The following is a 24,835-nucleotide window of genomic DNA, read 5'->3' as shown; positions in this document are numbered from 1 at the left end:
TTGCACGGGAGAGTGTAAGGGCCAGGTGGGCACATGCAAGGTGTGGGAGGGGTAAACAGGAGGGAGACAGGGCATGCATGCTTGAAGGAGGGGGACACCCAACTATGCTCCCTCACTCCCAGCTGAGTGACAGTCCTGGGATGCAGCAGAGAGCAGGCAGGGTGCCAAGAGCACATGCTGAACATGAATACAGTGGCAGTAACTGGGCCTGGATAATGTGCTCTGAGCTGCAAGCCCCAGCAGCCAATGAATTCCTGACTCTGTTGTATCAGCGGCAATAGCACGGCAGGCATGCGAACAACGGAGGGGGACAGGGCCTGCAGATGCGCCTGAGGGCACCCACACGTGGCCATAAAGGGGGGTGCAGGACCGCCACATGTAACCTGGGGGGGATGGGGGCGGGGTAATCATGGTACCCACACAAGTCTGTGGAGTAGGCACGTGGAGGTGCAGGATGAGCACAAGTGGGTTGGAGGTGCAGGGTGGGCACATGTGGGTTGGGGTGCAGGGTGGGCACATGTGGGTTGGAGGTGCAGGGTGGGCACATGTGGGTTGGGGGTGCAGGGTGGGCACATGAGGGTTGGGGGTGCAGGGTGGGCACATGAGGGTTGGGGTGCAGGGTGGGCACATGTGGGTTGGGGGTGCAGGGTGGGCACATGTGGGTTGGGGTGCAGGGGGGCACATGAGGGTTGGGGTGCAGGGTGGGCACATGTGGGTTGGGGTGCAGGGTGGGCACATGTGGGTTGGGGGTGCAGGGTGGGCACATGTGGGTTGGGGGGCTGGGCGTCATGCGCGAGAGACATACAGGGTACGTTTAAAGGGAACAGGGTGCACAGTACAGTGATGGGGAGTTAGATGTGTGATGTGGTGATGGGGGTTTGGGAGTGTGATACGGTGATGGGGGTTTGGGAGTGTGATACGGTGATGGGGGTTTGGGAGTGTGATACGGTGATGGGGGTTTGGGTGTGTGATATGGTGATGGGGGTTTGGGTGTGTGATATGGTGTTGGGGGTTTGGGTGTGTGATACGGTGATGGGGGTTTGGGTGTGTGATACGGTGATGGGGGTTTGGGAGTGTGATACGGTGATGGGGGTTTGGGAGTATGATACGGTGATGGGGGTTTGGGAGTGTGATATGGGGATGGGGGTTTGGGAGTGTGATATGGTGATGGGGGTTTGGGTGTGTGATATGGGGATGGGGGTTTGGGTGTGTGATACAGTGATGGGGGTTTGGGTGTGTGATATGGGGATGGGGGTTTGGGTGTGTGATATGGGGATGGGGGTTTGGGCATGTGATACGGTGATGGGGGTTTGGGTGTGTGATATGGGGATGGGGGTTTGGGTGTGTGATATGGGGATGGGGGTTTGGGTGAGGAATATGGTGATGGGGGTTTGGGTGTGTGTTATGGTGATGGGGGTTTGGGTGTGTGATACGGTGATGGGGGTTTGGGAGTGTGATACGGTGATGGGGGTTTGGGTGTGTGATACGGTGATGGGGGTTTGGGTGTGTGATACGGTGATGGGGGTTTGGGTGTGTGATACGGTGATGGGGGTTTGGGTGTGTGGTATGGGGATGGGGGTTTGGGTGTGTGATACAGTGATGGGGAGTTAGGCGTGCGATACGGTGATGGAGGTTTTGGTGTGTGATACTGATATGGAGGTTTGGGTGTGTGATACAGTGAGGGGGGATGAGAGTGTGAGATACCGTGATGGAGGTTTGTCAGGTTGAAAAACGGTCTGCCTGTGATCACATCTTCAGAAGGTTTTTGTACGAGCCATCAGTAAACTGGGGTGACTCAGCCTCATTCATGCCACATTTATAATCTCTGACTGTTGTTCTGCCTTTACCACAGGCTCCTTCGATAAAACAGTGACTACACAAAATAACAAGAAAACTAACTGCAAGCTGAGGTCACATACGGCAGTTCAGGCAGGTTCTGAAAGAGGAACAAGGACAGGGTCAGATCTCAGGCAGAACCCCTCAACTCACTTGATGAAGTGGCCTCCACCTGAAACAGAAAGCTGCCTTTTCTCAATTAGCTGAAAGAGCTGTATTGTATATTCAGTGCTCCTACTTTCAGTTAAATGGCTGCATAAACCTGTTTACCTGGAAGTTATCCTGGAGAATGTGATCAGCAGGATCCTATCAGGTCCACCCAATGATAGTCTCTCACTCCCTGCTGAGTGACAGTCCTGGGATGCAGCAGAGAGCAGGCAAGGTGCCAAGAGCACATGCTGAACATGAATTCAGAGGCAGTAACTGAGCCTGGATAATGTGCTCTGAGCTGCGAAACCCAGCAGCCAATGAATTCCTGATTCTGTTGCATCTTACTCAGTCTCACCAGAATATAAAACTCCCAGCAACTAAAAATAAAGGATTCCACAGTCCCAAAAATTACAATATAGGAGTTCCAAGTGAATCTCATTTCATGACAGAGATGGACAGACTGGATGTTTCCTCTAGCTGAGGTGGGGGGGGGGCGGTCCTAGAACAAGGGGTTACAGTCTCAGGATACGGGGTAGACCATTTAGGGCTGAGATGAGGAAAAACTTCTTCACTCAGAGGATGATGAACCTGTGAAATTCTCTAAAGGTGGAAGGGTAGCACTATTAATCAAGGATGGCACTGCTGCTATTGTTAGAGATGACCTTGGTTCAGGAGACCAGGATATAAAATCGGTTTGAGTGGAGATGAGAAATAGCAGGGGAAAGAAATCACTTGTGGGAGTGGTCTACAACACCCCCCAACAGTAACCACAATGTCAGACAAAGTGTACAAAAAGAAATATTGGGTGCTTGTGATAAAACAGCCGGCAATAATCATGGATGATACATATAAATTGGAAAAATCACATTGGCAGCCTTTCAAGGTAGTTTCTTACAGCAGCCAACATGCAATGAAGATAAAGGGAAGCCTGTAGATGTGCTGTACTTGGATTTCCAGAAGGCATTTGATAAGGTGCCACAAGATTGGTGAAGATTTTCAGCAAGGGCAACAAGATGATGTCCGGCCACGGTAAAATTGGAGGGAAAGGGCGTGCCAAGGCCAAGACTCGCTTCTCCGGAGCCGGTCTCCAGTTCCCCGTCGGCTGTATCCACCAACTGCTGCACAAGGGTCACTATGCCGAGCGCATTGGAGCCACAGCTCCCATCTACCTGGCTGGCTTCCTTGAGTACTTGACGGCCGAGATCCTCAAGCTGGCCGGCAACGTGGTCCGGGAACAACAAGACGATCCGCATCAGCCCCCACCACCTGCAACTCACCATCCGCAGTGATGAGGAGCTCAACAAGCTGCTGGGAGGGGTCACCATAGCCCAGCGTGGGGTCCTGCCCAACATCCAGGTTGTGCTGCTGCCCAAGAAAACCGGGCACCCCAGCAAGGTTTATGTCTGAAGGGGCGAGATCAGAAAAAGATCAGAGATTATTATGGAAACTAAAAGCTCATGGTGTAGGGGATAACATATTAGCATGGATAGAAGATTGGCTGGCTGGCAGAAAGTGCAAATAAATGGGTCTTCTTCAGATTGGCAGGATGTGACAAGTGGGCCTGGCAGAGGTGTGTGCTGGGGCCTCAGCCTTTTACTAATTACTTTGTAAATACTTAGATGAGGGGAGCGAAGGCATGGTAGCTAAATCTGCAATGACACAAAGGTAGGTAGGAAAGTGGGTTGTGAAGAGGACATGAGGGGGTTGCAGACAGATATAGATAGGTCATGTGAGTGGGCAAAAATCTGGCAAGTGGAATAAATAATGTGGGGAAATGTGAAGTTGTTCACTTTGGCAGGCAGAATTAAAAGAGTATAATTTACATTTAAAACGCCTGCAGAATTCTGAAGTGCAGAGGGAGCTGGGTGTTCTAGCGCATGATTCACAAAAATTTAGTATGCAGGTGCAGCAAGTAATTTAGAAGGCTAATGGAATGGTATCCTTTATCATGAGAGGAATTCAGCATACAAGTAAGATGTTATGCTTCAGTTATACATGACAATGGTGAGACTGCACCTCAAAAACTATGCGTTGTTTTGATCTCCTTATTTAAGGAAGGATGTAAATACATTGGAGACAGTTCAGAGGAGGTTTACTAGATTGATACCTGGAATGAGTGGGTTGTCTTATGAGGAAAGGTTGGACAGACTGGGCTTGTTTCCACTGGAGTTTAGAAGAGTGAGGGGTGATTTGATTGAAGTTTACAAGATCCTGAACGGCCTTGACAAGGTGGGTGTGGAAAGGATGTTTCCTCTTGTGGGTGAGTCCAGAACTAGGGGGCACTGGTTTAAAATTAGGGGAGGCCCTTTTAGGACAGAGATGTGGAGATTTTTTTTTTCTCTCAGAGGGTTGTGCGACTTTGAAATTCTCTGCCTCAGAAGGTGGTGGAGGCAGGGTCACTAAATATTTTTAAGGCGGAGGTAGATTGAGTCCCTTGTTTAAGAAGAATCTAAGATTATCGGGAGGGTAGATGGGAATGTGAAACTCAAAACACAAACAGATCAGTCATGATCTTATTGACGTAACAGGCTTAAGGGGGCAATTGGCCTAATTCTGCTCCTATTTCATATGTTTGAGGCAAGGAGGGCTGGGGGCTCTGGAGGGAGGGAGGTCCAGGGACTCCGGTGTGATTGGCAAGGGGAAGGAAGGGCCGGGGCTCTGGAAGGTGAGTGGCAGGGTGAGCGATGGGGATGGAGGGAGGGCCGGGGGCTCGGGTGGGCTGCTGGGTGGGAGGGCTGAGATGAAAGCAGAGACAGGCAATATATCACAGAGGCGGAGGCAGACAGTCTTTGAGGTCGAGCGAATTACGAGGTCGGGAAGTTCAGCTCAATTGAATGGGCCAATGGCCAGATTAGGGGGTTGGGGTCAGGTCAGGAGTTCTAAGTTTGTGCCTACATGGGATTCCGAAGTTTGCTTTTACTGGTGAAACATCTTGCTAATGACTATTTATCAGACTGCACTGGCTACAGATCGCCTGCTGGATAGGCCACAAACTCAGATTATCACTCAACTTCCACAGCTCTAGTTTTGGAAATGAGACTGACTTCATACACTATCTGTCAGGCTCTGCACAGCAATGTGACAGTATCATATATCAACAGCTCTGGAATTTCCTTCCTAACCCTTTAGAAAGATAAGCTGTTGAGCTGGTGACAAGAATGGAACAGGTTTGCACATGTAGACTGTTATGGAAACTATACTTACCTTGTTGGGCTCAGAGGTTGGGAACTTCAACTCCTGGCAGACCCCTGACTTTCTATGTGCGCACAGGTCAGGAGCAGACTGAAGATGCTCAATCACTTTCACGTTCTGTGGGCTCAGTGCGCCTGCGCAAGAATGATTTTTTTTTATTATTCATTCACGGAATGTGGGCTTCACTGGCTAGGCCAGCATGTGTTGCCCATCACTAATTGCCCTTGTTCAGAGGGCATTTAAGAGTCAACCACATTGCTGTGGGTCTGGAGTCACATGTAGGGCAGATGAAGTAAGGACGGCAGATTTCCTTCCCTGAAGGGCATCAGTGAACCAGATGGGTTTTTGCAACAATTGGCAACGGTTTCCTGGTTATCTTCAGACTTATAATATTTATTGAATTCAAATTTCACCATCTGCCATGGTGGGGTTCAAACCTGAGTCCCCAGAGCATTACCCTGGGCCTCTAGAATACTAGTCTAATAACAATACCACTATGCTACCGCCTCCCCCCACCAAACAGTGCGGAGCACCATTGCCGACAAGTCTCTCAAGCAGGGGAAAGGGAGAAACCCCAAAAAGAGGAGAGGGGTCAGGGAGAGATCCCAAAAAGGAAGTCCCAGGTAAGGAACTGAGACAAACAACAGAATCAGGTCCCAGTTAAGTTAAGGAAAAAGAGAGGAGCGGAGAAAGAGGCTCCAGTTAGAGAAAGAGCTGTGGGTGCAGACTTTAAGTGAAGTGGGCTTGGGAGAAGCTCTGGTAATCTAAAGGGACCTCGGGAGAAGCACTGAAGATCCAAGAAAGCAGCCGAAGGTTAGTGACTCCATGCTGCGGGCTGTTGGGGCAAAGGTTCCCTTTGGAGCAGTGGTGTTCTTGGCGCAGACAAAGGTGTGAAGTTGTGCCTATAATTTGGTGTTTGAGTGTAGACTTGGGAATCCAGGGAAGCGGAATGTTGAGTGGCGAGACTGAAACCCGGCGAGGTGGGCCGTCATTGAAGCCGTCCGAGTTAGAACAACTTTTGGAGAAAATTCCAAGGCCAGATCTTCAAGGTGAAGGTTGGAAAGCCTCATGAGAGAGATGGAGTTTTAGCGAGATTGGTTGATTCACAATGTTACTGATGTCAGGGTGGGCTGTTGAGAAATCCATGGAATCTGTTTTGGTCTCATTTGGCGTTTATTGTGTAGTATGGTGTGTGCAACCAGGTTGCATATTAATTCATATGCATCTCATATTAACCCTGAATATTACAGTATAAGATAGATATTGTAAATTGTTTTATCTTTCTGACCTTGTACAGTAAAGTTTATTTTTGTTTGTTCAAAACCCCATGGAATCTTATGGCTTTCTTCACTGGGCAAGTGTCTAGAATCTCAAACTTTGTCTACTTTAAACAATACGTACTGGTCCCTAACCGAATATTATCAACTTAGGGGTCTGGCCCAGGATCATAACACAGGATCATACAAGACACCAAGAGAAACACACAGGGACAGAGACCAATATAAAGGCAGAGACAGACACACAGGCTGATGTTCAAGGTTACTGCTAGAGATTGCATAAAAGGAGAATTTTCAAGGGCCATGGGGAAAAGCAGACGAGTGGGATTAATTGGATAGCTCGATTAAAAGAGTCAGCACTGGCACAATGTGCCAATTGGCCTCCTTATGTTCTAACAGGATCAGATACCACATGAAGACAAATCTTGTCACAATCAGGATGGGAGGAGTGCACTGTCTGTCTCTAGTCCCACTACTCCACAGGTCACAACATATACTTAAATGATGTTTCCAGATAGTTATATGGCCACATATGTGATTTCCCTATTAATCTCAGAATGACCACTTAATGATCAGGTTTCTTCGACAAACAACAAAATTATTAGTTTATTACAAAAACAGTCTTGTCAAATAGAAAGACAAAGCTTAGTAACATACAGTATGAAATATGAAGGTATACTAATTACTCTTTTGAACACCCTTAGTCACACACAAAAAAAATAAAAATAGAGGAGTTCTGCCAAAGATCAAAAGTCAACGCTTCAAAGGGTAAAGAATAGATGGAGGAGCTCTTGAAATGGCGTCCTGGTTATACAGTTAGTATCTCAATGCTGATCCGCAAAACAATCGATGACCCTTGCAGTTCTTTTCAAGCAGACTTGAGGGTACTCAATCCCAATACGTAGAGCAACTTAGGAATAGTCTATATCCACTTTTGGCTCTGGACTGCAAAAAGGCTGCTGTCTTCCTCACAAGCAGTTGTTCCTTCTCTTCTCAAAACAAATCCAAAACCCACTTTAGACACAGATTTTCCAGAGCCATAGTTCACCAGGATCAAGACGTTTCCAGCTTCTTTGCAACTGCTTAATTACCTTTTCCTGTAAATGGATGTCTCTTCCAAGAAAAGCAATCAGCGTTCTTGCATCGAGCCTTTAAGAAACAGTGTCCTTTATAACACAGATTCTTCCAGGATGTTTAGTCCTTGAAGATGAACCATTTTCTGTGATTAAAGTGTTCATGAAACTCTTCCTTTCTATTTTATAACCTCGATCCAACAATTATGCAGGTTATTTGATAAATTAATCCATGGCTTGGTGAGTACTCAGCACTGTTGTCTTTGAGGCAGAAGGTGGTATGTTCAAGTCCCACACCAGAGACTTGACACCAAATTCTAGGCCAGCAGTCCCAGTGCAGAACTGAGGCAGAGCTGCACTGTCAGAGGTACCATCTTTTGGAAAAGACATTTAACCGAGGTCCTGCCTGTCTTCCCAGGTGGACAGAAAAGGGTTCAATTGGGAAGAAAAGCAGGAAGGTTTCCTGTGATATCAATGGCCAATATTTATGCCTCACCCGACACCTAAACCAGATCCTTGATCATTTATTTAATTGCTGTTTGTGGGAGTTTGCTGAGTACATAGCGTTTATCACTGTTCCTGAGCTTGTGAAAGGCACCTATAAAAATGCAACTTCTTTCATTCTTTATTTGCATTCATTGAGTGTTTGCGATGTTTCTTTTCAATCATATAGATGACAAATCTCACCACTGTTCCCACACACTCATTGTGGCCAAGTTCCTCATCGGCTGTCCCTCGATTCAAGGGTGATGTCTACTCAGCGTCGTGAGGTCCTGCCATGGGTCGTGTGAATGAACAGGCTATTTACTATCTCACACCTAGTTCACTGATGAGGCGTGGAAGGCAGCTCCAGGCTGTAGGACAAGGTTGGTGCAAAGCAGTCAGTAAGGGTGAGCGAAGAGGTGAAGGATGAAGACCACGAATACCACATAGATACCTGCCCACTAACTGGTGTGCTGCATGACCATCACTAATCTATCTAATCATAGCCAGAGAATCATTTCCAATGGGTTCTCTTTCTGCTCCCACACCGTTACCTCTGGTATCCCTCAAGGATCTATCCTTGACCCCCTCCTATTTCTCATCGACATGCTTCCCCATGTCAACATCATCTGAAAACAGCATCAGTTTTCATACACACACTGACACCACCCAGCTCTACCTCACCACCACCTCCTTAAATCCTGCGTTGCTGATAAATTATCAGTTGGCTTGTCCCACATCCAGTACTGGATGAGCAGAAACTTCCTCCAATTAAATATTGGGAAGACTGAAGCCATTGTTTTCTGTTCCCATTGCAAACTGTGTCCCCTGGTTGCCTACTCCATGCCTCTCTTGTCAACTGCCTGAGGCTAAACCAGTCTGTTCTCAAGCATATGACCCTGAGATGAGCTTCCGACCGCATAACATCTTAGAAACCACTTATTTATGTCTCTGTAGCATCACCCAACTCCATCCCTACCTCAGCTCATCTGCTGTTGAAACCTCTTCCAGGCCTTAATCACCTCTAGACTTAATCGGGGCCCGGGGGTGGGGGGGTTAACATATTAGTGTTAGTAGAAGATTGGCTGGCTGGCAGGGAGTATGCATAAAGGGTTTTTTTCTGATTGGCAGGATGTGACAAGTGGAGTCCCACAGGGGTCTGTACTGGGGCCTCAATTTTTTAGGATTTATATCAATGACTTAGATGAGGGGAGTGAAGACATGGTAGCTAAACTTGCGGATGACGCAAAGATAGGTAGGAAAGTATGTCGTGAAGAGGACATGAGAAGGTTGCAGATGGATAGAGATAGGTTGAATGAGTGTGCAAATGGAGTTTAATGAGGGAAAATGTGAAGTTGCTCACTTTGACAGAAAGAACAAAAAAGCAGAGTATTACTTAAATGGAGAACGGCCGCATAATTCTGAAGTACTAGGTGTTCTAGCGCATGAGTCCAGCAGTCACAGTGCAGTGGTGGGAAGGGAAGCCATTGCAGGGGAAGATCTGGCTACAAGCAGACAGATAATAATGAAATCAAAGGAAGACAGTGACTTGGAGCTGACAGCAAGGGCGAGGTATTCTCGACATTTATACTCATGCACAAGGATCAATTAAAATCAGAATCAAGCAGCCACAGATATCGTAATCCACTAATTTGAAGAAAGAATATTTGGGCAGTGATTATAAACTATGACCCAATTGGTTGAATTAGATTACAGCCTGCTACTTATTGAAAAGGTGCAAGGTCAGTAACAACACAGAGCTAAGGCTCACTGAAGATTATAACCTTTAGAATGATTGACCTAAATGGAGTTGGTGTATTTGGTGACCACTCTGGTGCCTTCGGAGGCGGCATGTTTGGCCAGTTCCCCTGGCAGCATGAGCCAGACGGCGCTCTGGATCTCCCTGGCTGAGATGGTGTGGAGTTTGTTGTAGTGAATGTGGTGCAAAGCATCGGAGGCGACACGCACGAAAATATCAACACAAAAGAATTCCTAACACACCTGGCCTTGGATGAGGTCCTGATGGAAGGGTAGACCTGGGTCAGCCCCCTGTACAGGTAAGCAGAATAGCTCTGCTTGCAAGATTTCTTCTGCTTCTTGGGCAGCTTCTTGGTGACTTTAGTCAGCGATTACATCAACGCCTTGCAGAATGTATCTTCCTTAGCCACAGCTACCACATCAGGCGTTCCACTCGAATTGGACCAACTCAAGTCAGCGCACGGTTGCACTGCCAGAGGATGAGCATCAACAGGAGCTCTGGATTCAGAACCCTGGCCAGGAGGCAGTGACAAAGGACTGATCCAGTCACTGACTTTCCCCCTACCCCTCCATTCTCTCTCCCACCTGTGTGGCCCCCTCCTCTGGGCAGCTGCTCCATCAAACTGGTTCTCTCATTCTCCCCAGCACAACCACTTTGATACTGCTTCCCCGTGCCCCTAAACAACACAGCACACACCCGACACTGGCAGCTGTGAGACCTCACTCTCATTTAATGCTTTCAATAGCCAAGTCTCTCCTCTTTCTTACCAACCCTGTGACCATTTCAAACATTATTGATAGCAGTTTGAGGGTAGTGAGCAGCTGAGGGATTGGTTCCTGTCGTTGGCTGATCACACTATACAGCTGGCTAGAAACCGAGCCTGTCATTTTCTACTTTTTGATACATAAAAGCCTAGATCTGCAATAAATAAGGATTCCTCCCCAAACAGACTGGGAGAAGTGCATTAATACAGCTGCTTAATACACTCATTGTCAGTAATAAAACAGGAAATCTCTAAATAAGAGCAATGACTAGAATCTATTTTGGATGATGTTGTCTGAGAAATAAATATTGGCACCAGGAAATCGGAGCAAACATGCTGGATCTCCTTCAGATAATGCGACATGATCTTTTACATCCACTAGAAAGAAGAAACATGCAAAAGATAGCACCTCCAACAGTGCAGCACTCCCTCAGCACTGACTCTCCGACAGACCGGCGCTCCTTCAGAACTGACCCTCCGACAGTACAGTGCTCCCTCAGTACTGATCCTCTGACAGTGCAGCGCTCCTTCAGAACTGACTCTCCAACAGTGCAGCACTGACCCTCCGACAGAGCAGCGCTCCTTCAGAACTGACCCTCCGACAGTACAGTGCTCCCTCAGTACCGATCCTCTGACAGTGCAGCGCTCCTTCAGAACTGACTCTCCAACACTGCAGCATTCCCTCAATACAGACCCTCCAACAGTGCAGTGCTCCCTCAGTTCTTCATCTCCAACAGTGCAGCGTTCCCGCAGTACTGCATTTCCCACGGTACCAACTCTCCAACTGTGCAGCACTCTCTCAGTACTGACTGTCTGACAGTGCAACTCTCACTTAGTACTAACTCTCCGACAGTGCAGTGCTCCCTCAGTACTGCCCCTCTGACAGTACAGCACACGCTCAGTACTGACTGAAAGTGCAGCACTCCCTCAGTACTGAGCCTCCAATAGGGCAACACCCCCTCAATAATGAAACTACGATATTGTTGCACTAATTCAGTACTGCCCTTCTGACAGTGCGACACACTTTCAGAACAATGCAGCACCTAGGGAGCACTACTCTGGCCGAGGTTGCTCAGCTCCATTCTGGGGCCGTGGTTGCCCACTTCTGCTCCAGGTCGCTCAGTCAGTACTGTCTCATTCAGCTTCTTAACCCAGGGGCAGGTGGTGCTGTGTGCCTTGGCACCTCGCTCAGTCCCTCAAGTTTAATAAAACGCAGAAGGCCGTGTTATTTTTAGCCGGGGGAGGGGGCTGTGGATAGGAGAGGGGGGTGTTAATGGGGGCGAGGGAATGCAGCAGTGGCAGGAGGGGAGAAGGGATGGGGAGGCTACATGTTTTATAGGATAGATTACATTCCTGTGGAACAGAGATCTGCCACTGTGTGTCTGCATTTCTTGTCACCCAATGGCCTATAGCACCCAAGCAAAGGCCTTCACATAAAGCACTCCAAACATCTTTAAATGGAGAAGATTGTGGCTCTAACACAATCGACAGAGAGTCAGCAGGACGCAAGGCAGAGGCTCCCTCCTGGGGTAAACAGTATAATTTTAGAAAGACATCATCTGTCCAGATTTCACTCTGGTTAGAATGTGAAATTCCTGTCAATACCACCCCTCCCCCCATTATACAGAAAAGAATAAAGCGCATTTTTCTCTCTCCTCTTGGGAACACTGCCCCTCCTCAGAGCACTAGGGTAAGGCCAGCTCTGCATGATTCTGTATGATTTCCAATATAGGAAAGGAAGTAATGGCAGTGGGGGCAGTGACAAATCCAGAAAGTCAGTTCAAGAATGAGAGCTCAGAGTTGGGAGGAAACATGAACAGACAAGATTCAGAATGACCTATTAGAAGTTTTAAAAACTGTGTGTAAGGTTTTGGGATGGCAAATTTCCAGCAGTTGGGCAATAGATGACAGGGACAGGATTTTTTTTTAAATCGTTGAGGGAATGAGAGCATCATTAGCAAGGCCTGTATTTATTGCCCATCCATCGTTGCCATGAAAAGGTGGTGGGGAAACTTCTTGTTGAACCACTGGTCATCAGTTCAGTAACACAGAGTGGTAATTTCGGACAGCATTTCAGGGGGTGCTAGGTTGGTGAGGGAGTGGATTCACACACAGGCTCGGAGCAGGTATCAGATTTCCTTTCCTAAAGGACAATCTGACAGCTTCATGGTCACTTTTGCTGACTCCAGATTTATGCTTCCAGATTGTATATTTTGAAACTGAAGTCAAATTCTCAAACTTCCCTCGGAGGGATTTGAACTCAAATTCTCTGAATTACTAGTCCAGTAAAAAGCCACCATGGTATTACTCCTCTTACTCTTCCTAAGTCTACCTCTGTCCCCATTAAACACTCCCAGGACAGGTGCAGCACGGGGTTAGATACAGAGGAGAGCTCCATCTACACTGTCCCCATCAACAGTCCATGTCCAAATGTAGCAAGGCCTGGACAATATCCAGGCTTGGGCTGACAAGTGGCAAGTAACATTCACACCACACAAGTGCCAGACAAAGACCATCTCCAACAAGAGAGAATCCAACCATCGCCCCTTGATGTTCAATGGCATTACCATCACTGAATCCCCCACTATCAACATCATGGGGTTTACCATTGACCCGAAACTGAACTGGACTTGCGATAGGCTACAAGAGCAGGTTTTTTTTATTCATTCATGGGACGTGGGCTTCACTAACAGGGCGAAGGTCAGAAGCCAGGAATCCTGCGACGAGTAACCCAACTCCTAACTCCCCAAAGCCTGCCCACCATCTACCAGGCACAAGTCAGGGCTGCGATGGAATACTTCCTACTTGCCTGGATGAGTGCAGCTCCCAAAACACTCAAGAAGCTTGACACCATCCAGGACAAAGCAGCCCGCTTAATTGGCACCACATCCACAAACATTCATTCCCTCCACCACTGACACACAGTGGCAGCAGTGTGTCCCATCTACAACTGCAGGAATTCACCAAGGCTCCTGGCACCTTCCAAATCCATGACCACTACCATCTAGAAGGGTAAGGGCAGCAGATAAATGGGAACACCACCACCTGGAAGTTACCCTCCAAGTCACTCACCATCCTGACTGGGAAATATATCGCCGTTCCTTCACTGTTGCTGGGTCAAAATCCTGGAACTCCCTCCCTAACAGCACTGTGGGTGTACCTACACCACATGGGCTGCAGCAGCTCAAGAAGGCAGCTCACCACCACCTTCTCAAGGGTAACTAGGGATGGGCAATAAATGCTGGCCCAGCCAGTGAAGCCCACACCCTGTGAATGAATAAAGAAAACTCCCAGGACAGGTACAGCACGGGTTGGTTAAGCAGCTTGTGCTAAGGAAATTTACAACTTTGCAGTGTTGCCATTTCTACCCTGTTCTCTCTCGACCTTACACACAGCCACAGTCACCAATCCCACATAGATTCCGTCTGTGCAATAGCGCAGGAAGCTTGCAGGAGGAATGCAGGAAGAATCTTTACAACTCTGGGCAGAACTCCAAACTCAATGTGAAATGAAATGACAGAATGGCCAAAATATGCGGAAGTGGGAGCTTAAGAGAGAGCAGAATAAACACCTACTTCCTTTGGGACATGGTTTCAACTTACTGCATGCCATGCATTCAATTCAGGGAGAGTTAATGAGCAGGCCAGGGAGCACGAGAGTCTGCAAATATTGATGCCAAACCACACTGCTGAAAGCTGATGACACTGCTTTGCGCATTTTTTTCCTCTTTTCCCTGCAGGCACACATTCTGCTATTGTACATATTGGCCAGGACTCAATGGTGACTCACTCTCCTGAACGATGAGATTATGGCTTCATCCAATACAGAACCTCAAGCCCTAAAGTTCAGGCTGACACACCTCTGCGCATTACTAAGGAAATACTACGCTGTTGGAAGTGTGGCACTCCAGAGCAGCGCACTGTCAGAGGATCAGTACTGAGAGGGTGCTGTACTGTCAGAGGATCAGTACTGAGAGGGTGCTGTACTGTCAGAGGATCAGTACTGAGGGAGTGCTGTACTGTCAGAGGATCAGTACTGAGAGGGTGCTGTACTGTCAGAGGATCAGTACTGAGAGGGTGCTGTACTGTCAGAGGATCAGTACTGAGAGGGTGCTGTACTGTCGGAGGGTCAGTACTGAGAGGGTGCTGTACTGTCAGAGGATCAGTACTGAGAGGGTGCTGTACTGTCGGAGGGTCAGTACTGAGAGGGTGCTGTACTGTCAGAGGATCAGTACTGAGAGGGTGCTGTACTGTCAGAGGATCAGTACTGAGAGGGTGCTGTACTGTCGGAGGGTCAGTACTGAGGGAGTGCTGCACTGTCAGAGGATCAGTACTGAGAGGGTGCTGTACTGTCGGAGGGTCAGTACTGAGAGGGTGCTGTACTGTCAGAGGATCAGTACTGAGAGGGTGCTGTACTGTCGGAGGGTCAGTACTGAGAGGGTGCTGTACTGTCGGAGGGTCAGTACTGAGAGGGTGCTGTACTGTCGGAGGGTCAGTACTGAGAGGGTGCTGTACTGTCAGAGGATCAGTACTGAGAGGGTGCTGTACTGTCGGAGGGTCAGTACTGAGAGGGTGCTGTACTGTCAGAGGATCAGTACTGAGAGGGTGCTGTACTGTCAGAGGATCAGTACTGAGAGGGTGCTGTACTGTCAGAGGATCAGTACTGAGAGGGTGCTGTACTGTCAGAGGATCAGTACTGAGAGGGTGCTGTACTGTCAGAGGATCAGTACTGAGAGGGTGCTGTACTGTCAGAGGATCAGTACTGAGAGGGTGCTGTACTGTCGGAGGGTCAGTACTGAGAGGGTGCTGTACTGTCGGAGGGTCAGTACTGAGAGGGTGTTTTGGCCTCTACTACTTTCTGTGGTAATGAATTCCACAGGTTCACCACTCTCTGGGTGAAATTTCTCCTCATCTCAGTCTTAAACGGTCTACTCCATATCCTCAGACTGTGACCCCTGGTTCTGGACTCCCCCACCATTGGGAACATTCTTCCTGCATCTACCCTGTCTAGTCCTGTTAGAATTTTATAGATTTCTATGAAATCTCCAGCAAATATAATCCTAACCGACTCAATCTCTCTGCATATATCAGTCCCGCCATCCCAGGAACCAGTCTGGTAAACCTACGCTGCATTCCCTTTACAGCAAGAACATCCTTCCTAGATAAGAAGACCAAAACTGCACACAATATTCCAGGTGTGGTCTCACCAAGGCCCTGTATAATTGCAGCAAGACACCCCTGTTCCTGCACTCGAATCCTCTGGCTGTGAAGGCTAACATACCATTTGCCTTCTTTACTGTCTGGTGCACCTGCATGCTTACCTTCAGCGACTGGTTTTAGAGGACACCCAGATCTCGTTGCACATTCCCCGCTCTCAATTTATAGCCATTCAGATAATAATCTGCCTTCCTGTTTTTGCTACCAAAGTGGATAACTTCACATTTATCCACATTATACTGCATCTGCCATGCATTTGCCCACTCACTCAGCTTGTCCAAATCACACTGAAGCATCTCTGCATCCTCCTCACAGCTCATCCTCCCACCCAGCTTTGTGTCATCTGCAAATTTGGAGATATTACATTTAGTTCCCTCATCTAAATCATTAATATATATTGTGAATAGCTGGGGTCCCAGCACCGATCCCTGTGGTACTCCACTAGTCACTGCCTGCCATTCAGAAAAAGACCAGTTTATTCCTACTCTTTGTTTCCTGTCTGCCAACCAGTTTTCAATGCATCTCAATACACTACCCCCAATCCCATGCGCTTTCATTTTACATGCTAATCTCTTATGTGGGACTTTGTCGAAAGCCTTCTGAAAGTCCAAATAAACCACATCCACTGGTTCCCCCTCATCAACTCTACTAGTTACATCCTCGAAAAATTCCAGTAGATTTGTCAAGCATGATTTCCCTTTTACAAATCCATGCTGACTTTGTTCGATTCTGCCACTGTTTTCCAAGTGCTCAGCTATTAAATCTTTTATAATGGACTCTAGAATTTTCCCTCACTACCGACGTCAGGCTGACTGATCTATAATTCCCTGTTTTCTCTCTACCTCCCTTTTTAAATAGTGGGGTTACATTAGCTACCCTCCAATCTGTAGGAACTGTTCCAAAGTCTACAGAATCTCAGAAGATGACCACCAATGCATCCACTATTTCTAGTTCCATACAAATCTCATTCCACCCTGTTTATCTTACACTATCAGCATATACTTCTATTTCTTTCTCCCTCATATTAATCTAGCCCTCCCCACCTCTTAACTGCATTGACACTGATTGCTTCATCCACTCATTTTATACCAAGCCTAAACACTTAACTGTTGCAAAGTACACTTCTCATTAAATGACAAATAATTTCTTCAAATTGCTTCAACATAATCATCAGTGACACATCAAACAATAAATGCAAACAATCCCATGGCACTATTTGAAAACAAAGAGGGGAGTTCTTCCTGATGTCCTGGCTAAATATTTATCCAAAAATGAATATCACGAAAACAAGATGATCTGGTCATGATCACATTGCTGTTTGCGGGAGCTCACTGTGCGCAAATTGGCTGCTGCATTTCCTACATTAGAATGGAGACAACACTTCAAAAATGCTTCATTGGTTGTAAAGCACTTTGAGGCATCCTGAGGTCCTGAGTTGTGCATTAGAAATGCAAGTCTTTCTTTTTATCAGGCACAGAAACCTCGGATTCGTGTAAAACTACTAGAGCTGGCAGAGCACTGAACCTGCCTAGATTCTCAAACACTTTCCTTCAGTTCACTTCAGCTCCACTCAGAACCACATGTTTCCCGTCACATCACTATTTCATAACTCCAGCAGCAATAGTAGCAAGCTCTAAACGAGCACTGCTCAGACAGACATTCAGAGGGAGGGCTGGCTGCCCGGAATCTGGCACTCACCCCTGGTTCAGGTCATTCTCCGTGTTGTCCAGCCAGAGCCGGACTGCAACCGCATTGCCTTCTCGGCACTGGGTAAAGATGTCATCCATCCTGCTCTTCTTGTGTCAGCTGCTCCAACTCTGCTCCCGTTAGGCACCAGGTGTAGAAGACAATCTGAATGTATCAATCCAGCTGGGTCCAGGCATCCACCAGGTCCAATCCCGAGACAGCCAGAATCCAATCTCACCAACAATACAATCTGAAAGGAAGTAGGCGGTTTTCAGTTACAACTGCCAGCACCATCCATATTACAGACCTGGCGTTTCCAGTGTAGGCCTATCAATCAAGTGAACATTACTCAGGTAACCTAGAAGCTGTTTCTCTCCCCCTTTGGCCCCCAACTGTATTGATAAACACCAGGAGGACTAAGACCATGGAATTCAGTCTCCCACATCCCCAAACTTCATTCCCAAGTCACTGACTTCATCACTTTCCCTGGCCTCTTTCTGTGGCTAAACAAGACCATTCACAACGTTGCAGTCCTATTTGACCTCAAACTGAGTTTCTGACCCCATAGGTAAAAGCAAAATATTGCAGATACTGGAAATCTGAAACAAAAACAGAAAATGCTGGAAAAACTCAGTGGTTCTGACAGCATCTGTGGAGAGAGAAACAGAGTTTCGAGTCCATATGACTCTTCTTCAGAGCTGAGAGAAGTAAAAATTTCAAAACAATATAAATTTCATCATATTTTTACTTCTCTTTAGCTCTGAAGAAGTGTCATACAGACTCAAAATGTTAACTCTGTTTTTCTCTCTACAAATGCTGTAGACCTGCTGAATTTTTACAGCATTTTCTGTTTTTGTTTCTGACCCCATAGCTGCTCTATCACCAAGACCGGCTACTCCCATCTCCTAATATATGCACGTTTCCAGTCGATGGAGTTGTGGAAATAAGGAAGGAAAGAGTCCTCAACTGGAGCCATTCACCTCATGTTCCCAAATTACACAGGAGATTGATAGAAATAATAGGTTTTGACAGAAAAGGTGACTACAATATCAGCCATGGCTCAGTGAGTAGTGCTGCACCTCTGAATCAGGATTCAATTCCACTGCAGGCTCTTCAGCACTAATTCCAGGCTGACGCTCCCAGTGTTGTACTGTGGCAGTGCTGCACTGTTGGACGCACATTTATTTGGATGAATCATTAAATGGAAGATGCATCTGCTCCTCAGTGAGGGGCACAGTCAATAAGGGAGACTATGCCTGAGTGAGACGGAGACAGAGTGAATGCTTGGGAATTTGATTCCAAGTGGGGATTTGGTGCATAGGTAGATAAGGTTTATTGCAAGAAATAGAACTTGCTGAGTTGGAAATTCGGTGAGGAGTGGGAGGAGGTGCTCCTTCCTTATGCTCTTTTTCAGCCTCCAGCATTTGACTTCCACTTTGGTGAAGCAGGAGTAGGTTAATCAGTAACTGGTAATTAATTGGAGAGATCTGAGAGCTTAAAGCAGAGGAGAGAGAGAGCTGGGAATTTGCAGATAAAATCTAATAGTGATGTCACTATTAAGTTGATTGGTTGATAAGAATAGGCCTTTCCAGACTCAGCAGAGGAGATGACTGGTGAGTGACAGGTTAGTTATTATTATACCATACTGTCATAAACGCTTTATATAAAGTCTAAGGTACACCAGTGCAGCTTGACCTGCAGGATTGGGGAGTTGTGCTGGTACAAAGTGTCCCTGACAATTACATCTGCAGGAAGTGTTGAAACTCGAATGGTGGCCGGAGTCACTGTGGTGCTTCTGCAAGGTTGAGGATTATGTGGATAGCTTGTTTAGAGAGGTTGTCACTCCATAGCTCAGTAGTACACAGACAGAGAAGGAATGGGTGACCAGAGTGTCTAAGAGAAACAGGTAGTGCAGGGATCCCCTGGGGCTATCTCACTCTTTTCCCATTTTTCCATTTTGGATATTGGTCAGCGAGATGATTCCTCAGAGGACTGTAGCAAGGGCCAAGTTTGTGGCACCACAGGTGGCTCAGCTGCACAAGGGGGAAGGGGGAAGAGTCACTGTCATCGGGTCAAAATCCTGGAACTCCCTCCCTAACAGCACTGTGAGTGTACCTTATGGACAGTAGCGGTTCAAGAAGGCAGCTCACCACCGCCTTCTCAAGGGCAATTAGGGATGGGCACTAAATGCTGGCCTAGTCAGCGACGCCCACATTCCATAAATGAATAAAAAAAGGAAGAGCTATCGTGGTAGGGGATCCCATAGTTAGGGGAGCAGACAGGTGTTTCTGTGGCCGTAGATGTGGCTCCAGGATGGGATGTTGCCTCCCTGGCGCCAGGGTCAAGGATGTCACAGAGCAGCTACAGGGCATTCTTTTGGGGGAGGTTGAAAAGCTAGAGGTCATGGTCCAAATTAGGACCAATGAGATAGGTAGGAAAAGGGATGAAGCCCTGAAAGCAGATTTTAGGGAGTTCAGAAGGGAATTAAAAAGCAGAACCTCAACAGCAGTAATCTTAGGATTACTCCCAGTGCCACCTATTAATGAACATCAGAATAAGAAGACTGAGCAGTTCAGCATGTGGCTAGAGAAATGGAGTAGGAGGGAGGGCTTTAGATTTCTGAGGCACTGGAACCAGTTCTACGGCAGGTGGGACCAGTGGAAGAAGGATTGGTCACATCTTAACAGGACTGGGACTAATGTCCTCGTGAGGAGGTTTGCTCATGCAGCCGAGGAGGGTTTAAACAAGGTTGGCAGGGAGATGGGAACCTGAGGGGCAATTCAGAGTGCAGAGGAGAAAAAACTGGTTGTGGGAAGCAGAGAAGTATTAACTGATAAGGAGGATATATCAGAGTATTATCAAGGTAAATAGAATACTTGGGAAGAGTTTGATAAAACTAGAGCAGGCAATAAGTCATTAGATGGGGTTGGAGTAAGGGGGAAAGTAAAGCCTACATTAGGGTTAAGGTGCGTATATGTGAATGCATGGAGTGTGCTTAATAAGGTTGGTGAACCACAGGCACAGGCTGACAAATGGAATTATGAGATTATTGCCTTGGCAGAGACCTGGCTCAAAGAAGGCCAGCACTGGGCAATAAATATTCCCGGGTACAAGGTGCTTGGGAGAGACAGGAAAGGAAGAAAAGGGAGGGGTGGGGGTGCCAGTATTGATTAAAGATGGCATTGCAGTACTGGAGAGAGAGGGTGTTCCAGAGGGGTCAAGGATAGAATCTCTCTGACTACAGGTAAGGGATGAAAAAGGTGCAATAACATTGATTGGTGTAGTATACAGACCATCAACTAGTGGAAGGGATGTAGAGGAACTTGCAAAGAAATTATAGACAGGTGCAAGAATTATAGAGTAATCATAATGGGCGACTTCAGTTATCCAAATATTGACTGGGATAAGGATAGTCCAAAGGGACAAGAGGGGTGAGAGTTCCCGGTATCTGTTCAAGATAATTTTCTGCAGCAGTATGTTTCCCGTCCAATGAGAGGGCAGGCACTGATGGTCCTGGTTCTGGTGAATGAGTTGGACAAAGTGGATCAAATATCAGTGGGAGAGCATTTATAGGGGACAGTGACCATTGTATTATAAGGTTTAGGTTGGCGATGGAAAAGGGCAAGGAACAATCCAGAGCAGGGAGATTTAATTGGGAGAAAGCCAACTTTGATGGGATGAGAATGCATCTGAGTTGAGTGAGTTGGAATCAAATGTTGGCAGAAAAGAACAATGGGCTACCTTCAAAGAAAAAGTATTGCAGGAAATGTCAAGGTATATTCCCTTGAAAGGGAAAGGTGGGACAAATAAATCCAGAGCACCCTGGATGACAAGAGAGATAGAGGTGAAGATGGAAAGGAAGAAGTGCCCACACAACAGATGTCAGGTAAAAATACAATGGAGAATCAGGATGAATATAGAAGGACCAAAGGGGAAGTGAAGAAACTAATAAGAAAAGCAAGGAGAGAGCATGAAGAGAGACTGGCAGCTAATATAAAAGGGAATCTCAATGCCTTCTATAAGCATATAAATAATAAAAGGGTGGTGATAAAGAGAAGAATTTACAATTGAGAAGCAGGTTTTAGAAAGGCTATCCTGACTTAAACTAGATAAGGTACCAGGGCCGGATGAGATGCATCCAAGGGTACTGAGGGAAGTGAGAATGGAAATTCCAGAGGCACTAGTGATAACCTTCCACAGGGTTGGTGCCAGGGGACTGGAGAATTGCGAATGTTACACCCTTGTTCAAAAAGGGGTGCAAGGATAAAGCTGGCAACGACAGACCAGTCAATTTGACCTCAGTGGTAGGGAAATTTCTGGAAACTATAGCTCAGGACAAAATCAACAGTCACTTAGACAAGGGCAGGGTAATTAAGGAAAGCCAGCATAGATTCATTAAGAGAAAATCATTTTGAGGAGGTAACAGAGATGGTTGATAAGGATAACACTGTTGATGTGGATTTTCAAAAGGAATTTGATACATTGCCACACAACAGACTCATGGAATAAAAGGGAAAGGAGGCACTTGGATAAGAAATTGGCTGAGGGACAGGAAACAGAGTAGTGATAAATGGTTGATTTCCAGATTGGAGGAAGGTCTATAGTGGAGATCCCCAGGCATCAGTTTTGGGTCCCTTGCTCTTCCTGATATATATATATTAATGATCTAGGCTGTGGTATTGCAGATGGTAGGAAGACTGGAAGCATTGTCAACTGTGGCGCGGATAGTCTTGAACTTCAAAAGGGCATAGACGTGTTGGTGAGTTGGACAGACAAGTGGCAGATAAAGTTCAATGCAGAGAAGTGTGAGGTGATTCATTTTGGCAGGAAAAATATGGTGAGACAGTATAAAATAAAGGGAGAAACTCTAAAGGAGGTGCAGGATCAGAGGGACCTCTGTGCATATGTACATCAGTCATTGAAGATGGCAGGGCATATTGAGAGAGCAGCTAATAACGTTGTATGTTAGGCTTTATTAATAGGGGCATTGAGTGCAAGAGTAAAGAGGTCATATTGAACTCGTATAAGACACTATTTAGGCCTCACCAGGAGTAATGTGTCCAGTTCTAGGTGCCATACTTGAGGAAGGATGTGAAGGCATTGCAGAAAGAACAAGAGGAGATTCACAAGAATGATTCCAGAGATAAAGGACTGTCACTATGAGGATAAATTGGAGAGGTTGGGACTGTTTTCCTTGGAAAAAGGCTGAGAGGAGACTTGATAGAGATATTCAAGATCCTGAGGGGTATGGACAAGGTAAATAGTGAGAAACTATTCCCACTCAAGAGAAAATCAAGAACTAGAGAGCACAGATTCAAAATAATTGACAAAAGGAGTAAAAGTGTTGAAAGGAAATGTTTTTTTCACCCACAGGGTGTTTGGGAGTCTGGAATGAACTTCCTGAGAGGGTAGTGGTGGCAGGTTTGATCGAGCTATTCAAAAGGCAATTAGATTGCTATATGAAAATAAAGATTGTGCAAGTTATGGGAATAAGGCAGGGGGGTGGGACTCAGTTGAATGCTCTTTCAGAGAGCCAGTGCAGACTCAAATGGACCGAATGGCCTCCTTCTGCACTGTAAAGATTCTGTGATTCACAGGTGGATGTAAAAGATCCCAATGCACCGTTCAAAAAAGAGCAGCAAGTTCTCCCCGGGTGTAATACTTATTCTTCAACCAACATCATTAAGCACAAATTAACTAAAGCAAAATACTGCAGATGTTGGAAATTTGAAAAACAGAAAATGCTGGAAAAATTCAGGAGTGGCAGAGTTAACACTTTGAGTCGAATATGACTCTTCAAGAAGATGCTGCCAGTCCTGCTGAGCATTTCCAGCACTTTGTTTTTCACTCATGACAGATGATCTGTCTCTCTATCCTTCCCCAAATGCTGGGCCTGACTCTGCAGCAAGGGAGGTTCCACACTGCGGCCCACAGAGCTTGCCAGCCCAGGCAACCCAGTCCTCTCTAATGCAAATAAAAGCAAAACACTGCGGATGCTGGAAATCTGAAACAATAACAAAAATACTTGGAAAAACTCAGCAGGTCTGACAGCATCTGCGGAGAGGAACGCAGTTAACGTTTCGAGTCCGTATGACTCTTCATCAGAACTAAGAAATATAGAAATGAGGTGGAATATAAGCTGGTTGAAGTGGGGTGGGGCAGGTAGAGCTGGATAGAAGGCCAGTGATAGGTGGAGGCAAAGAAGAGATTGCCAAAGATGTCATAAACAAAAGGTTCAAAGGGGTGTTGACGGTGGTGATATTAGCTGAGGAATGTGCTAATGGGGACATTAAGGGTAGAAAGCAGGACGAGCAAGAGACAGATAGCCCTAGTGGGGGTGGGGTGGGGGGAAGGGATCAAAATTGGCTAGAAGTTAGAGATAAAACAATGGATGGAAATACATTTAAAAATAATGGAAATAGGTGGGAAAAGAAAAAAATATATAAATAAAAATATATATAAAAAATCAGAACTGATGAGTCATACGGACTAAAAATGTCAACTGTGTTCCTTTCCGCAGATGCTGTCAGACCTGGTGATTTATACTTTAAACCCTCAGGAGGACAAGACATGTTGGAGGCTGTTGTTCTGATGAGGTCATTGCCAATAGTGAAGTTTAGGAATATAGGAGCCTATTCCACCATTCAGTATGATCATGGCTGAAAAAGTTGCGGTCTCAACTCTACTCTTTGTCTGCCTCCCCACAACTCTCGACTCCCTTGCCTAACAAAAATCTGTCTAACTCCGTCTTGAATAAATTCAAACACGCAGTCATCACTCCTTTCTGGGGAAGGGAATTCTCCATTCTACCCACCCTCTGGGAGAAAAAAATTCTCCTAATCTGTCTCTTAAAAGTAAGACCTCTTATTTTTAAACTCTGTCCTCTAGTTTTAATCTCCCCCACAAGAGGAAACATCCTCTGGATATCCACCCTGTCAAGTCCCCTCAGGATCTTATATATTTCAATAAAATCACCTCTCATTTCTCTAAGCTCCAGTAAGTAAAAGCTCAACCTTTCTTCATGAAACAACCCCTTCTTCGCAGGAGTGAGTCCAGTGTTCCTTCTCTGACTGCTCTTAAAGCAATTATATATTTTCTCAAATAAGGAATCCAAAACTGTACACAGTACTTCAGATGTAGTCTCACCAAGACCCTGTACAGCTGTTGTAAAACTTCCCGACTTTTATATTCCAATCTTCTTGCAAGAAACATCAACACTCCATTTGCCTTCCTAATAACTTGCTGTACCTACATAATAACATTTTGTGATTCATGTACCAGGACACCCAGATTCCTCTGGGCCACTGAATTCTGTAAGTTTTCTCAATTTAAATAATATGCTACTTTTCTGTTCTTCCTGCCAAAGTGGACAAGTTCACATTTCCCCACATTATACTCCA

The 24,835-nt window shown here is 46.3% G+C and overlaps 1 protein-coding gene across 1 annotated transcript in view; it reads right to left on the bottom strand.

Moving 5' to 3' along the window:
• The window catches only part of ilk (integrin-linked kinase), an 88,839-nt gene that overhangs the window by 47,971 nt on the left and 16,033 nt on the right, over positions 1–24,835 (bottom strand). The window contains exon 2 of the mRNA XM_041199782.1: positions 17,448–17,685. Within this exon, the coding sequence (XP_041055716.1) occupies positions 17,448–17,536 (89 nt within the window). The 5' untranslated portion in view covers positions 17,537–17,685. The remainder of the gene's footprint in view (positions 1–17,447; positions 17,686–24,835) is intronic.

This window comes from Carcharodon carcharias, chromosome 11, assembly GCF_017639515.1.
Source record: "Carcharodon carcharias isolate sCarCar2 chromosome 11, sCarCar2.pri, whole genome shotgun sequence".
Taxonomy (NCBI): Eukaryota; Metazoa; Chordata; class Chondrichthyes; order Lamniformes; family Lamnidae; genus Carcharodon; species Carcharodon carcharias.
This window is presented reverse-complemented; position numbering and strand designations above follow the sequence as displayed.